The sequence below is a fragment of the Hemitrygon akajei genome, chromosome 20 (assembly GCF_048418815.1).
Source record: "Hemitrygon akajei chromosome 20, sHemAka1.3, whole genome shotgun sequence".
NCBI classification, from domain to species: Eukaryota; Metazoa; Chordata; class Chondrichthyes; order Myliobatiformes; family Dasyatidae; genus Hemitrygon; species Hemitrygon akajei.
The window spans coordinates 51,460,294-51,478,120 of NC_133143.1; the positions used below are offsets into that span (position 1 = coordinate 51,460,294).

At 39.4% G+C, this 17,827-nt stretch overlaps 1 protein-coding gene across 3 annotated transcripts in view; it reads left to right on the top strand.

Moving 5' to 3' along the window:
- Positions 1-17,827, top strand: part of LOC140713775 (zinc finger CCHC domain-containing protein 2-like) — a 66,296-nt gene that overhangs the window by 46,003 nt on the left and 2,466 nt on the right. For 2 of the 3 annotated variants that reach the window (XM_073024295.1, XM_073024296.1), the window contains 4 exons: positions 2,061-2,125; positions 2,479-2,576; positions 8,608-8,733; positions 15,694-17,109. In XM_073024295.1, the coding sequence (XP_072880396.1) occupies positions 2,061-2,125; positions 2,479-2,576; positions 8,608-8,733; positions 15,694-17,109 (1,705 nt within the window). The remainder of the gene's footprint in view (positions 1-2,060; positions 2,126-2,478; positions 2,577-8,607; positions 8,734-15,693; positions 17,110-17,827) is intronic. The other variant, XM_073024297.1, reaches the window with a different exon arrangement.

The following is a 17,827-nucleotide window of genomic DNA, read 5'->3' on the forward strand; positions in this document are numbered from 1 at the left end:
TAATCCACAACCAGCTCCTTTGTTTTTGCAACATGGAGGAAGATAAGGAGACTAGTGACTCTTGATAAATTGTCTAGTTTTGAAACTACATTTAATGTGCAGAGCAATGCACACAGTTTGCTGGAGGAACTTGGCAAGTCCGGCAGCATCTGTGAAAAAGAGCAAACAGTCATCGTTTCGTGTTGAGACCCTTCATCGGGACTGCAGATTTTCTCGTGTTTGTGATTCTATGTTTTATGTGGCTGGAAGAAGTGACTTGGAGGATGCAGGATGTAAAAGCTGGACAAACATGCAACTGGTAACTCTGGGGCTGAGAGTTGAACTTTAGTGAAGGCACTGTAACAGAAGCTGTTGTGTTTTTTGGAATAGCATGCAGAGCAGAGATGAGGAATCAGTACAAGTATGATTGTGATATGTGTGCAGGCATCTAATGAAGGACATGACACCACAAGTGAAATGCTGCTGATCATAGTTGGGAGAAAAAGTCAAAGGTACCAGCATGTTTGAACTGTCTGAGAAAATAAGTAAGGAAGGGGCCTGAAGAGATCTTGGCTAGTATATTTAATGCTAGTCTGTAGCTAAGTAAATACAAAATGTAATTTGCTGCAGGTATTTATGATGTTATAAGATGTATAATGTAGAATGTATAATGAGGGGATACAGAGTCAGGATTCACATTTTTTGATATGCAACTGTGTGAATATGTAAGGATATATTTGGACTTAATTTCCTTCTGCTAAAGTAGTCTATTGGTGGTCATATCGATTGTTAAAAGGTCAAGTTAGAGTGGATGTGAAGAGGATATTTCCTTTTGTGGATGAGCACAGCCTCAAAATAGAGGGATTCTATTTAGAAGACAGATGAGGGGGAATTTCTTTAGCCAGAGTGTGGTGAGTCTGTAGAGTTCATTGCTACAGGCGATTGTGGAGGCCAGGTCAATAGGTGCATTTAAGTTAGAGGTTGATGGTTCTTGGAATAGTTGGCATGAAAGGTTATGGGGAGAAGGCAGGAGAATGCCGTTTAGCGGGAAGTGGATCAGCCATGATGAAATAGCAGAGTAGTATCAATGGGCTGAATAGCTTTAATTCTGCTTCTATGTCTTACGGGACTGAAAAGTTGACTGTAGGACACAAGACATAGGAGCAGAGTTTGGGCATTTGACCTATTGTGTCTACTCTGCCATTTGATCATGGCTGACTTACTGCTGTTAATCCAATAGATAATTTTTCATCTTTTAATTAGAACGTTCATAATATGGGATGGGCTGGAGGTGTACCATGATTCTGGCACCTTTGACTTCCTCTGTGCCTGTAATAAATTTCTGCTATATTAACATAATAAATTCTTATCTTAAGTTCTTGAGCCCTGCAAGTAAGTACTCTGGAAAGAATTTAACTTCCATTATTTATTAGTATATTAATTTTCAAATCGCAAATTGAGAACATCACAATATCAGTTATATATTGTCTTATACCATATCTGTACTTACCATTGTAAAAAGGAGCATGTATTTAAAATATACTGAAACTGCAGGATTAAAGTAATTGGGTGTGGTTAGTAGAGATCAAGAAGGCCAAAGGGCCTGATGGTGCTACGCAATTCAATGACTGTATTCTGTAGGTGAGTGTTGGAACTAATGAGCTTTAGGACAAATTGAGTGGGAGAATGGGATCAATCTCATCTGGCATAGTCAGTGGGATGAATGACCTTTTATTTGTAGGGTATTATAGAAATATACCTGTTCATATTGAATACTTTTTTAAAACAATCTCCCTAAATGTAACTGCCCTCTTCAAAGATTTTTGCATATATTTTCATATTTATTCCTGCATTGTCTTAAAATTATGCCACTTAGTTCATATTATAATTCAGAATGTTTTAGAGAAAGGATTTTATTTTCTTTAGTTATGAATTAACTTGGATGTTGAAAGCATATGCTGGAATATTGGAGTACAGGATGCACAAAAAAGCCACTTTGGTTTATTTTCCCTGTACCTTACTCCATGACTAAATGTCCAGTGAATACTAATCATGCATTTATTTTTGTTTGACTGCTGTAGTGTTTGACAGAAGATAAAAGAAATACTGCTTCTGGGAATAAAAAGCTGAACACTCGGATCGATGTGTATGTATTTAAATATCATTTGTAATTAAAACTGTTTAAGCATTGAGTGAGGCAAGGAATTAATTTTAACTGAATATCACCGGGAGGGAGAGTTGGAAGGCTAAATCAGGAAGAGAAATTAAGTGGTATGTTCCAGTGCAACAAAAATCTTTGCTATCCTTGGGTTGAGAAGCAATGATGTAGCATTAAAATAACAATAACTGAAAGCACTTGTCATACAGATGATTCATTATCTTTTTGACTTGTGTATTTAAGGGTAGGACTTGAGAAATTTTGAAATGGGCAGCAGGGAGGAAACTGCGGTGGTGGGGGAAGGTGTTTTTTTTAATCAAATTCTGTTTGCTTCACCACAGCAAAAACAAGGTAGACCGTGGCAATCAAAGGACACCAGTTGGTAATGGCATTCTCAGAATTCCTTCTGTACATCGTATATGGACTGGATCAGGAAAAGGTATAGAACTCACTTAATAATTTGTCATCCTGTAGTAACTATTAAGGAATAGTCAACTCGAGTCAGCTGCTTGAAAGTTTGTTGAACCAAGGAATACAAAACCTGTGGGTTCTGCCTAGGCTCGATGGGTACTGCCTGCCAAATGCAGTATTTAGAGTGGAAACTTTTAAGTCACTTGGATTGGTAAATACAACAAAGTAATTCAGTTTATTTAATTGTTCGTATATAAAATTATATTAAAATCAGTATGATAGAGCAATATGAGTATTGCAGCTATTGTGTCTGGGAATTGATGGAGTCCATGGTGATTGGCTACAGTGCTTTGAATATGAATTCAGTCTCCAACCTTTTGTTGACAACCAGGGATTTTGATCAATTTAACTGAGAATTTTTATTTGTGAATCACATGTTCCTTTTCTTCCCCCTACAGTAGAGCCCAAACTTGTAAAGTCTGAAAAACTAAAAATTCAAAAACTGAAATGTCACCATTTCAGAAGTTTTCACTTCCCACTCAGTACTTAGTTGAACCATCTCTCACAGCTATTACCCCCCCCCCCCCCCCCGTATTCTTTATGGATAAGTCTCTATTAGCTTTGCACAACATGATGAAGCAAGATTTGCCTGTACCTCCTTGGAAAAATTGCTCAAGCTGTGCCAGGTTAGTTAGGGAGTGGCAGTGGACAGCAATTTTGAGGTCTTGCCAGAGGTGTTTGATCGAGTTAAGGGCATGACTCGGACTGGGCCACTCATGGATACCAATTTTCTTCATTTGAAGCCATTCCACAATTGCTCTGGCAGTGTGCTTGGGTTGTTGTCCTGCTGAAAGTTGACCTTCCTCCCCAGTTTAAGCTTTCTGGCAGAGGCTAGCAGGTTTTTAACCATGATATCTCTATATTTAGCAGCATTCATCTTTCCATTGGTCATGACAGATTTACAGTCCCTGCTGCTGAAAAGCATCCCCATAGCATGATTCTACCTCTCTCATACTTTATAGTAGGGATTGTTACCTGGGTGATGTGCAGTATTAGATTTATGCCGCACATACTGCTTAGGTTGAGACTGAAAAGTTCCACTTCAGTCTTAACTGACCACAATACCTTCCACATCTGTACAGTATCTTCTAAGTAACACATTGCAGTCTTTATGGGCAAGGATATGCTGTTCATTTTTTTTTTAAGCTATATCTTCCTTGCCACTCTTCTGTAAGTACCCCTTTTTTTTTTGCAAGGCCTTAGAGATTGTGCAGCTCCTGTTACAGCCACTGACTTCTGCACCTCATTCTCTACTGTTGACATCACAGTAGCCTCTCTTTCAAGTGCCATTCTTCTCTGGTGATTATGTTTAGAGTGGTGGCCTGACCTAGCCAGTGTGGCTATGGTTTCATATTTTTTTCACTTGGTTATGATGGACTGCACTGAACTCCGTGGTATATTCAGTGTCTTTGGAATGGTTCTTGTACTTTTTCTCAGATTTGTGCTTTTCTATAATCATTTCCCTGACTTGTCTTGAATGCTCTTTTGTCTTCATTTTGGTTTGGTCTGTTGAAAATGTACCACACTGTTGGACCTTACTGAGAGAGGGGGTATTTATTCTTATGAATTCACTGAAAACTGGTGATCTTCAATTTTCTACATCAACAAGTTGGATGAGTTGGTAGGGTAATGTATTGCTACTGAGGAAAATTTGCATAGTAATTATAAAGGGGATGAATACCTTTTCCAGCCTCTCAATTTTGGTTTTTAATATCTAGTAGATTGCTCGCAGGTTTTGGAATGTTTCTTGATTTGACATGATGCACAATATTTCATAGATTAGCTCAAAAACCGCACTTCAGTATATATAAAATGCAGAAAATGACAGTAAAATGTGAAAATAGCATGGGAGCTGAATACTTTTTCAAGGCACTGTAGAGTTGATAAGCTATAGTCCAAGATTTGAACTCTGATGTACTGAGAGGAAGACTGTTAGCTTGATTCTTTGTTTCAAGGGGTAATTAAACCCATTGATTAAGAATTATAGACTTGTTTAATCAATAAGGTCAGGAAAGCATGAGTACAAGTAAAGCAGCTTGGGAATCTCATTCCTTTAAGCTTCTGGCAAAAAAGAGCAGAAGCAGCAGGCTGTGTGGTACAAGGGTAAATTCAGGTTAGAGTGGAAAAGTATGTGTAGTCATATAGTGATAGCATAGTAACATAGATGCTGTTCTCTGCAGGTAAGAGTTCAAAAGTCTGTGTTGCTTGCCCATTCTAGAGTTCTAGAGGAAGATTTTAAACAAAAAAAACAAGCGAGCATGGGAATTGATGACGTGCCTAAGACTAAGGTGAAGGTTGAGCAGATTTTATTTTGGGAAATACGGAATTACTGAGCAGTGGTAATTTCCCCATCCCCGGAAATCAGGAAATAGTGGAAAATCACAGATCAAGTATGAATGAGGAGATGGTAGAAACTACTTTTTTTTTTTTGAAGTATTAGAGATTATTAGGACTGAAAACTGATCATTCCTCAAGACTGAGGACTCTGCATCTATGGATGTTCAAGAGGTGGCTGGAGAGAGAGTGAATACGCTGAATGCCATTGTCCAAAATTCAGGATTAAAGATGGTGTGTACATATTGAATGTAGCAAATGTAAACTCTTTATTTAAGTAGAGGGAGAGAGAAACCATGAAGAGGATGGAATAAATTAGTGAGGAATTGGTAAATGAATTTTGAATTCTTGAGATTGAAAGGTATTGAGAGTCAGAAGGAGTTCTGGTACACAAAGCTGAGAATTAATATGCAGGTACAAGAAACAGTTTGGAAAGCTTATAGGTATATTGGCCTTTATTGCAATAGGGTTTGAACAGAAGAGCAAAAATGATTTATCACATTAGGCAGGGGTCCAGTGAGATCACACATGGAATATTATGATTGAGTCTGGTCTCACATCTTGAAAAAAGAATATACTTGTGATGGGGGTTGTGGGTGCAGTGAAAGTTTACCAGCTTAATTTCTGCAGTTGTGGGCAAGGGTGAAGTGAGAATAGGCAGATGTTCTGATACTTGAGCTTTGAAGAATGGAAGCTTATCTCATTGTGACATTGACAAAGGAAAATCAATGGCCTAGACAGAATAGATACAGGAATGCTTACATTAACTGGGGTGACTAGAACTAGGGAATTGCAGTCAAAATTATGGAGCCAGTGATCATTAATGGAGAATGTGTGGAGCAGGTTAAGACCTACAAGTATCTGGGAGTACAGTTAGACGAGAAGCTAGACTGGACTGCCAACACAGATGCCTTGTGCAGGAAGGCACAGAGTCGACTGTACTTCCTTAGAAGGTTGGCGTCATTCAATGTCTGTAGTGAGATGCTGAAGATGTTCTATAGGTCAGTTGTGGAGAGCGCCCTCTTCTTTGTGGTGGCGTGTTGGGGAGGAAGCATTAAGAAGAGGGACGCCTCACATCTTAATAAGCTGGTAAGGAAGGCGGGCTCTGTCGTGGGCAAAGTACTGGAGGGTTTAACATCGGTAGCTGAGCGAAGGGCGCTGAGTAGGCTACGGTCAATTATGGATAACTCTGAACATCCTCTACATAGCACCATCCAGAGACAGAGAAGCAGTTTCAGCGACAGGTTACTATCGATGCAATGCTCCTCAGACAGGATGAAGAGGTCAATACTCCCCAATGCCATTAGGCTTTACAATTCTACCGCCAGGACTTAAGAACTTTTTAAAAGCTATTATTAATGCTTTTTGAGATAGTGATTTAGATGCATATCATATTTTTTACTGAGTTAAGTATTGTATGTAATTAGTTTTGCTACAACAAGTGTATGGGACATTGGAAAAAAGTTGAATTTCCCCATGGGGATGAATAAAGTATCTATCTATCTATCTAAAAAGGGGTTTGCCTTTCAGAACGTGTACTTTTTTTTTAACCTTGCGTGCACTGAGTATTTAGCATTCTCTATATAAGGGGTCCATAGAAACTCAGTTACAAAAGTACTTGCTGCAGAGAATTGTAGAATTTCAGTTACTTAAGGACTCCTGGGGTATAGGTTTGATGCAGGAAAGTGGCAAAAGTGAGTGGCCTCCAAAAGGTTTCCATCCTGGGGGGCATTCATATTGTCTCATTGTGAGGTCAGTTGCAAAGAATATCAAGTGCATCAGCTGATTGCAAATGCTCTGATCTATGGCTGTTGCCAAGATGGGTTCCAAGACAAGTCAGTTTAATTCTTAAGATGCCATGCAGATTTGGTCATCCTTTTTAGATGTGCTGTAGGAATATGTGTTATTTATTGCTGTGTGCTTATCACTGGAAAGTAAGTGGATTTCCTGTTTGGGATGAACAGCAGCAGTATTATATTGGCTTTGGTATTCAACTTAAAACTATAGAACCCTGCTCGCACAATTGCTCAGCATAGTATCGTGCTGTTTTTTGTGACTGTATTTTGGAAATCTTTTGGAATTCCTTGAAGTTTTTGAAACAGAAATTTGAAAGCTGTTTAGCAATTTTACAGTTTTTGAATCTCTATAGAAGTGCATTCAAATTATTTCTAAGAAATGTTTTTTTAAAAAAAGGTTTAGCAAATACGCCTCATGCAGTCGTGTGATCATTGCTTATTATCTCACTTAATACCAATCTTTGCCTTGTATTACAATGGAGGGTCAGTTGCTGACTATTTTTTAAGACTAATTAGTTTTCACATATGAATGAAATTGTGGAATATTGAGTTCATACAGGAAAGTAGCTGAGAAAAAGATTAGCCAAGGTACAGAAAGGTGGGTCAGGCAGAAGGCTGAATGGGTCTAACCAGTTTTCGTAGGATGGATGTAAGTTTAAATCTAGATGAGATAACTTTGGATAACACTGCTACTTCTCTATTCTTTGTATTCTTCAAACATTTTCCTCCTTTTGTAAGTCGTTCCTATTTATTTGCAGTGCAGTGTTTTCACTTGCTGCTTGCCAAGGGAGTCTGCTTCACAATGGAAGGATACCAGAGTTTTATTCAGCCATGATGGTTGTTTGGAAAACTAATGATAAATTAAAAAGAAGGCACATATTTGGTATTCATAAAATGGTTGTGGGTAGAACTGTTACTGTCAACTTGACAGCTTCTTTGGCCTAATGGATGCACACTTGGACAGTGTAGTTTCTGGTTTTGTTTCAGGATTAATTCATTTTGTTTACAATTACATTGTGGATGCCCTAAGACCTGAAAAAGCTGGTACCATGAGCTTGTGTGTTGTGCAGCAGCCTTTTGTGGTGCCTTGTCATGTGCTGTTCACTACATCTATAGATTCCCTTCTGTTTACTCTTCTGTTTCTTTTTGATGAACTAGCCTATTTGGTAAACCTGGTTTCCCTTTCATCAACCAATGTTGATTAGAATTAAATCACAGTCATGAATTCAATTTGTGAAAAATGACAGTTAGTATCGCCCTGTGTATGTTGGAGTTTGTGGCCAGTTCTCCAGTAATACATTATTTTACTGCTGAAGTTGTTACACCATCTAGTGGCTAATACTAAATAATCCCCAACCTGTTTACTGCTCTTTTGTAGTACTAATTGTATCTAATGCAATTGACGTTTTAATATATATTCTCAGATAATGCAAGTGCTATTTCAGGATGGTTTTCTTTCTGCAGAATTAATTTCTCATTTTGTTTTCAATGAAAGCAGCCTTATCACCATTTCAAGAAGTATTTGCACTTGTGTCTATTTTTGGTACATTTTGCAATGTCTAGTAATTTTTAGAAGATGCTCATTTTCAATCTGCTAATTGGTTTGCTACGGGACTGACGGTTGTATTGGGGTTTACAATAGAAGAGTTTCCTCTTCAGGAATTAATTCCTGCATCTGATCTCTACTTCTGGAGTGAAATTGGGAAGAATGGGGGGGAGGGGTGTAGTTCAAACTGGCCAGTACAATAACAAGGATGGCAAGAGGGGGGTTTTGTAAAATAATGCCATAGAATACTATGCCACAGACTTTGTAAAGCAAAGTAATTGGCTTTGCTTTATTACTCAATGGCATCTACGTCATTGTTTTAGAATTAAGGGATGTTGGCTGTGGTCTAGAGGCATGTGGAGACAGCTCTTCAGAAAGCTACAGTTCTCCTTCTAGCCCAAGACACGATGGAAGAGAGAGCTGCGAAAGTGAAGATGAGAAAGACAAAGGTGAGTTATTCTGCAATTTTAAAATCTTGCTAGATTGTTTTTTAATCTCCTGCAGTCAAATTAGAATTTTCTGACACAAAGGCTGTTGAAATGGGCTGACTTGCAAGTGCATGTACTATATTTCAATCTGTAACAGAGGGTTGAATTTGTTGGGTAACACTGCATTGGAAATCTGAATTAGGTGTTTGATGCAACTGAAATAGTTGCAGACTGAATCCTACAGGTTTGTGGCAGTTTTAAATTTTCATACTCCTGAAGATAGAAAAACTCAAAAATATTGTCATTGAAGCATAAGAGCCAGGATGGGGATGTTGTTTTAACCACCCTAATGAGCTACTTGTATTTTGCTGTGCTTGTTTTAAGTATTGCAAATAAATACTGATGTATAATGCAGGTCCACAATCCCTTATCCGAAATCCTTGGGGCCAGTTGCATTTTGGAATTCAGAATTTTCCGGAACCCCTGGGGATACCAAAAAACATGTATGCTCAAGACCCTTATTTTACCTGTCTCAGTGTGGATGGACTTTAGGACCCAGCAGAGCTCCAGACCTGCACACATCCTCCCGTGTACTTTAAATCATCTCTGGGTTACTTATAATACCTAATACAATGTAAATGCTATGTAAATAGTTCTTAAACTGTATTGTTTAGGGACCAAGGACAAGAAAAAAAAATATTTCCAACAAAAACTTTCAATAAAACATAAAAATATACAGCTTCAAACAAACCGAATCAAACACATGGTAAATGACTTATTGGAATAAATGTAGAACATCACTGTCACTATAAAACTTCAGTAACTTGACTTTGTTTCTTTAACAATGGTAGTTCTGACACCATATTCTTCAGTAAGACACCGCACAGACACACCACGATCAAGCTTCTGCAGTAACTCCACTTCCTGTGTTATTGATAATGATAGATGCTCCCTTCTCTTTTACTCATTGTTACCCATAGGGGTATCTGCAGCTCTTTTTGACATTTTCACAGTGAAATTAAACATAAAGTCAACAGTGAACACAAAATATCAGCAAACAACAAATGCAAGTGTAACCAGTATGAGCGCTGAGCCTCAACAGACCTCTGGCGGCCTCTGGTAGTGCTGCCACATCACACCTGAGTGACGTCAGCTTATGGCAGAGAAAACTTTGGTTTCAGAGCTTTTTGGATTTCAGAATTTTGGATAAGGGATTGTGGACCTGTATTGCCTTTATTCATTATTTCATTTCAATTTGTTACTAGATATCATGCAGTGTGAGCAACTTTAACACTAAATTAACAAATCTCTGAAATACTTAAAGGTGGTTCAAGCAATTAAGACAAAATACCTGAATGCAAAAACTATTAACCTACCCATCTGAAATTCTCTAGTAAATTAAGTTTGTTGCGTTCTCTACTTTGTTTCACTACTTAATGTGATTTAGAATGGTACCTGCACGGCGCATTGTCCTTTCTTTACATCTGTCTTGATATAATAATTCATTAAAGGGTTTCAAATCATTGTCTTTTCATCCAGCTGTGACTCCCCCCCCCTTAACCAGCAATCTTCCTCCACTGGAAAAGTGTAAACAGTCGACATTTTGGGCCGACATCAGGTCCTGGTGAATGGTCTTGGCCCAAAACATTGACTGTTCAATCCTGATGAAGGTTCTTGGACCGAAACATTGACTTTTTAGTCTTTTCCATAGATGTTGCCTGGCTTGTTGAGTTCCTCAAGCAACACACAGAAAATGCTGGGATTTCCATCATCTGCAGATTTTCTCTCATTTCTCTTCCTATGCTGGCTTGCTCCTTAGTATCCTAGCTCCATTAACATTAACTCTTTTGGCCTTAATACCATGTATCAAGAAATTTCATTCCTTGTATTTTGTTAACTTCTGTCTTCATTTTCTCCCCTGTAAGGGTGAACTAAAGAACATGTAATCAAAGCTTTGAATGCAGTGATTCTCTTAACACTATGCACCCGAGATTAGAAATTGAGAGATAAATTTAGAATGTGAAAGCCAGAGTTGGGAAGGAGTATGAAAGGAATTGGTTAAAATGTTTTTTCAAAGTTGCTTTTTCCATATATACATACTAATGTGTCAGACCAAATCATTTACTCTGGAATGAGTAAACCAGTGGTGCAGTGGCAAATCTTGTAACCAGTCTGCACATAGCCGAAGAGGCACATCATCACTCAGACCATTTCAGTGAGAGGAATGATTATTTCCCATGACAGAGGGTGAGCTTTCTGTTCCTCTATAATAAATTGCTTGGTTGTTTGCTTCTGATAGGTAAGTGGGCTTATAAGAAGCAGATTTTTGGAGGGAATGATTCACATGCCTGATTTATGGCACATTGTAGTTTCTTCATGGCTCACAAAAATAGTCATCGAATCAAAGTACTACAGTGCAGAAAGAGGCCCTTCAGCCCATCTAGTTTGTGTCAAACTATTATTCTGCCTAGTCCCATTGACTTTTACCTGGACTTTAGTTCACCATACCCTTCCAAGCTTCTCTTAAGTGTTGACATCAAACCCGCATCCCCCACTTCCATTGGCAGCTCATTCACACTTGCACCACCCTCTGATGCCCTATGACAGCATGTATAATCTGTAAATCTCAATAATCACCCTTTCTGTTAAATTCCATGACTTTTCAGTTTCCTCAAAATCATTTAGTACCTCAGTAGTTTAAAAACATCTTGCCTTTAATATAGCAAAATGCACAAGGTTCATCTTTGATGACCTTCTGCTAATACTTTAGAATATATATATGATATACCAAATATACATACATGTATATTTGTATACAGAATAGTGCCAGAAAATGGCCAGCAATAGCATGAATCTACAATGATTCAATCGTGTTTTTTGTACTTGCTATGATTGCCCACAAGGAAATGAATTTCAGGATTGTACAATACTGTGCAAAGAGTCTTGGGCACATTTATATAGCCAGAGTGTGTTAAGACTTTTGCCCTGTACTGTATTTGTCAATGTAGAGCAGAGATAGTTTGAAAATATGGCAGGACCAAATGTTGTTGGGAATGCTGAGGGTGGAGTGCCATGGTACGTATGTGGGGCAGATAGCAGAGGAATGCCGGGGCAGGGGATGGAACGAGTGCAGGTACAACCAGCCCTGATGTACCAGGCAAGGTCATTTCGTTTCTTGATTATTACAGAATGTCTCTCTGGTGGTTTCCTCTCCTCTCCGCCTTTTCCCCAATCATGGTTCCCCTTCGCTGCCCCCTTCCCACTCATGAGCCCACAATAGAGACCCATCATCACTGATGTGTGTCATGTTATTTATTTATTTTATTTTGTAGCAGTACAGTGTAATACATAAAATGACAGTACTGTGCAAAGGTTTTGTGGCATCCTAGCTATATATGCGCCTAAGATTTTGGCACAGTACTGTATATAGTGACATATTGTACTTCGATCATTAATTGACTTTGATTTTCAGAAGATTTCACTCACCCTGCTCATGAATTGTTGGTCCCACTCAGAGAGAGGCTATGTTGCATTCATGCCAGGACCAACAGGACTGAAAATAGTTACTGTACTTGGTGTCACTTTATGTATATTCAATCTACGTATGTAGACTATCTTGTGTATTATATTTATTGTGTTCATTATTTTATTGTGTTTTTTTTTGTGCTGCTGCTGATCTGGAGTAACAAATTGTTTTTCTTTACACTTGTGCACTAGAAATGACTTGAAACAATCTTGGAGTTGTAGAGTACTACAGCACAGAAACAGCATACAGTCCATCTAGTCCATGCTGAACTGTTATTCTGCCTAGTCTCATCGACCTGCTCCTGGACCATACCCCTCCCATCCTTTTACTAAGGCAAAATGTTGCAACTGAACCTGTGTCTGCCACCTTTGCTGGCAGTTCGTTCCACACTTTCAACATCCTCTGGGTGAAGCAGTTCCTCTTCAGGTTCCCCTTAAATATTTCACCTTTCACCCTTAACCTGTGACCTCTAGCTCTAGTTTTACCCAAATTCAGTGAAAAAAGACTGTTTGCATTTATACTATCATTACCTCTCATAATTTTGTAGACCCTTATCAAATACTCCCTCATCTCCTATATACTCCGGGGAATAAAGTCCTAACCTATTCAATTTAGGAGTAAGAAAGGAATTGAGTAACTTGTTTATTTATGTCAAAGTTGTTTGTTTTGGTTTTAAGTACATACTGTTGTGTCAGACCAAATCAATTATTCTGGAATATTAGTCAATGGTGCAGTAGCAAATCTAATAACCAATGTAACACGCTGTAAGGTTTCACTGCTAATGTAATGGCCCTTCTGTAATGTTTCACTGCTAAGGTAATGGTTTCTCTGTAGCAGCAATGTTTGGGTTATGACTAGAGATAACGGGGCGTGTTAGCCAATGAGCGGGATGTTGTTCTTGTGTATCTGGGAGCCGAGAATTCATGGTCTTTTGCTGGGATGAGATGAGGAGAGAAGACGTGAATGGAGAGAGTTGGTAGACCGCTGGATGGAGTGGACTTGTAGCGAGGGTCCAAAGGTTAGCGATGATTGGAGGAGGTTGATGGTGGATGAACGGCCTTATCAGTGAGCTTCAACGTTGCGCATTAGACTGTTTCATGAGAATGGCCCCTTTTTTTGTTTCTTTACTAATCATATAGTCAAATCAAGAATTATAAAGCTCAATCATTTAATCACATATTCTGTACTAGTTATTTTGTGGTACTCATTTGTAATGGAACACATTGTTCAGCATCCACACAAACAAGATTTCTTAAGTTTGGCCAGGCCGGGAGCTATCATCCCCTATATTAAACTGCTAGCCGAACCGAGAGTTACACTAATTTGCACGTAGCCAAAGAGGCACATCATCACAAACATGAGGAAATCTGCAGATGCTGGAAATTCAAACAACAACACACACAAAATGCTGGTGGAACGCAGCAGGCCAGGCAGCATCTATAGGGAGAAGCACTGTCGAAGTTTCGGGCCGAGACCCTTCGTCAGGACTAACTGAAAGGAAAGATAGTAAGAGATTTGAGAGGGGGAGAGGGAAATGGGAAATGATAGAAGACTGGAGGGGGTGGGGTGAAGCTAAGAGCTGGAAAGGTGATTGGCAAAAGGATACAGAGTTGGTGAAGGGAAAGGATCATGGGATGGGAGGCCTAGGGAGAAAGAAAGGGGGAGGGGAGCACCCAGAGAGAGATGGAGAACAGGCAGAGTGATGGGCAGAGAGAGAGAAAAAAAGGGGGAGGGGGAAAATACTAAATATATCAGGGATGGGGTAAGAAGGGGAGGAGGGGCTTTAAAGGAAGTTAGAGAAGTCAATGTTCATGCCATCAGGTTGGAGGCTACCCAGACGGTATATAAGGTGGTGTTCCTCCAACCTGAGTGTGGCTTCATCTTGACAGTAATTAAAATGTGTGGCCACTGGGAGATCCTGCTTTCTCTGGTGGACAGAGCATCTGGCAGATCATCTCTAAGACCATTTCAGTGAGAGAAATGCATATTTCCCAGGATGAAGAGTAAACTTATGTTCTGTACAATTAATTGCATAACTGTTTGCCTCCGCCAGATAAATAGGGCCTTGGATCCATCCATCCGTTTGTAAATGGGGAGTCCTTTCAAACCATATTTTGTCATTCATTGTTATCTGGAAGTAATAGTGGGTCTTCAACCCACAATCTTGACACAACTGTGGAGCAAGGCTGGTGCTCATGATTGCGCTTCTGTAAATATTGTGAAAAATCTGCAGCAGTTTGGTTTCTCCATTGTTTGAACAGGATGTTTTAGTTAGATTTCCTGCCAATGTATGTCTTCCTTAACTCTTCCTGTCCTCTATTAGTATCCTGACTCTGTGCAACATATCTGAGAATTTTTACAATTTAAAATAAAACTATACAATTACAAGTGGTATCACAGTGGAAGATTCTTAGGAGGAAATGATTCAGTTCTTCATGAACTGTCATGCCTTCTCACAAAACATGGTCAAGGAAAACTTCATGCTGATTTCAACTGATGAATTGGCACTTCTGTGTTGAATGCCACTTGTAAAGAGTATTGAAAATAAGATAGAATAGATAACTAAGTGAGGGCTTCAGTGTTTATTTCAAGGAATGCCTCATAGGCAACTTTCCTGTGAAGGATATGCTATTCAGAGTAAGTTTGAAGGAGTAATGAGGGATGCTAAAGGGGGTAGATTCAGAATGCAAGGTGGTGCATCTGTGAGGCCCATGTGCATCATTTGCACAAACTTGAATTCCACTGCGGTCTGTGATTATGTCAGCGTATTTCTCACTCCAGTAGTGCTGTCACAGCAGGGGGGCCCACCCTGGTTCAATATTGAGCACTAGAGGGTATCCTAGATGTAGCACAGACATGCCTCAAATAAAGAGGTGAGAACCAGGTACAGTGGAAATAGTTGGAGGACCATGCAGGGTACCACAGATGCCAACACAAATAAATATTTAAAATACTTTATTCAAACATAATGGTTATTCTCCAACGTTTACCCCAGCATACATTGTTAAATGCAGTTGTATGCAAAGTCTGGATGAATAACACACATGCAGAAGTATATTGGTTTTGTGTTGCTTATCTGTATTTGACATTTTTGTCGGGGAAAAAGTATAAAGGGAGTAGAAGGTTTGAGCGGTCAATCAAGATGCAAGTCATGCAATTGACAAAATGGGCTTTGGGCTTTGTGGCTGCATCTTTGCTCTTCAAGCAAAGCTGTATCCGATCAGACTTTGTGAATTGTATCTGCTAATTGTGGAAAATACCTATTTTTCCATTTCATTGTAGCTGTTTATTGAACAATACCACAATTTTTTGCCATGGCTGTTTTTGTTTGAACATTATGAAGCTTTAGCAGCTCTTATTTCATAAAGGTTAATGTAGATCCTTCAATTGATAATGTTACCAGTGCAATGCCTTTATATTGTCACTATCTTTATTGTCTTACTTTCTTTGAACAGATTCTGACAGCACTTCAGAGGATTCTGGGAAGGATAGGCAGAAGGAGCGTGCTGCCTGTAACTCTTCCCGTGGATCTACCAGCAGACCGACCGCTCAGGTTGCACCAGTGCAGAGTGAGAATGGTACTATTCCAGGAAATCTGGCAACCCCTTTGGTTCCTCGCATTCCCATGATGCCTCCAATACACTACATGATGCAAAATGGTGGAACAAAACCAGACTATGTTTCTCCAGTAGATGGTAAAACTGTGGGGATGATTGCGACTGTCCCTCCTGCTGCCGTCTCTCTTCGAGATTCTTCACATGTATCGTCAGTTGGTGCTGCAGAAGCAGGGAAGAGATTGGACCTAATGCCCTCACCTCTGTCTGTGGCAGCTCCTTTCCTTCTGCAGGCTGCTGGTCCTGCTTTACATCCAATGGTGCATAGACATAAAATGACAGCACCACAGATTAATTTGGAGAACTGCCATGTTCCTGGACCCCAACCACCAGCAGGCACTGTGAATATTGGGTCGGCCAACACTGCCTTTATCCCAGTTCACAGCCACTCTCCATCTGGGAAGCTTGCACCATCTTCTGTTTTAGATCCCACCGCTAAACCTTCAATACAGAACTTAGCAGGACTGAACACCTTGTTGCCTCAGACAGATGGAAGTATAGCAGCAGCACCTGAATCTGCCAATTTAAAAGTAATGCTTCCTGCTGCTGGGCTGCCGCCACCTCCACCTGGCTCATACAACTTGAGCGGAACTCCAGCCAGTGTTATGCCTTTACAAGGAACAGCAAACTCACCATCTCCTGCAAGTCAAACCCAGTCCACTGGATCTTCAGTTCCTACCCACACTCCGGGTCCTGTACCAAGCCTCAATACCGCATTAACTCATAGCACAGCTCAGAGTGATAGCACCTCTTATATCAATACAATAGGAAATACTAATACTAATGGAACCATTCAACAAGCTCAGCAGGTTGCTTGTGGAGCTTGTAGTTCTTGTGGGTGCCGAGGTAGCTGTGGGACCAATAGTAATCCACTGTTTAATTACTACTACCCTAGTACAATACCTAGCCAGTTTATCAGAGTTCCATTGATCCCTTTAAGTGGCATGACTTCACTTTGTAATGGTAGCTACCTCAACCAAGCACATCAAAACAATGGAACCCAGATGCCCTTTTATCAAAATCCTTACACTAGTGGACTAATACATGACCCTATGGCAAATCAGACAAACTATGGGATGCAACAAATTCCAGGATTTATCCGAGGATTTCCATTCACGTATCCGATTACCAACATGGGCAACAATGGTAATGGGTTAGGACCCAAAAAGAATGGAACTGTATCTTGTTATAATTGTGGTATAGGTGGACACCATGCACAGGACTGTAAACAGCCATCCATGGAGGCCAGTCAGCCAGGTAAGCATTGTGTTGTATTTAACACAAATAAAACTTGTTGCAGAATTATCAGGTTGTCACACTACTAGAATCTTTAAAGTGGGCTTTTACATATTCCCTGTATGTAAACTGTGTATCTGAGTTTATAAGTACTGAGAGTTATGGTATGTTAACCAATGTAATTGAATTATTGAATCTTGATTGAAGTTTTGGACAGTGGACAGGTAACAAAACCAGTGTTATGCCATTACAAGGAACAGCAAACTCACCATCTCCTGCAGGTCTATTAAATGAGTTGAAAGTTAAGTTCGGTACAACTTTGAAAATTCCAGGATTCAATATAATTCAGCCTCTACTTTGCAAATCTGACCATTTTATTGATTTCTTAATGATCAGAAGCAATTTCTGGATTTTTTTTCTTTTAACAATAGGATGCCAGGGGTAAATGTCAGACTACATACTTCCACATAGAACAAATGTTCTTGGCATTATCTTCATTTAGTGTCTTGCTTTTTAATTCACATTGCTCTGATTTCTTTGCGTTGTTGTTGTGCTGAAGTTGGGAGTGTTTGGCAAAAACATTTCATAACTATATGAACCAGATCGTATTCAGATATTATTTGACTAGAACAAAAGACAATCTTTGACGGTAGTTTTGTAAAGATGTTAGTGCATTGCTGTAAATAGTTGAAACACTATAAATTTGGTTGCTATCCCCACCTGCAAACAACTGTGCACC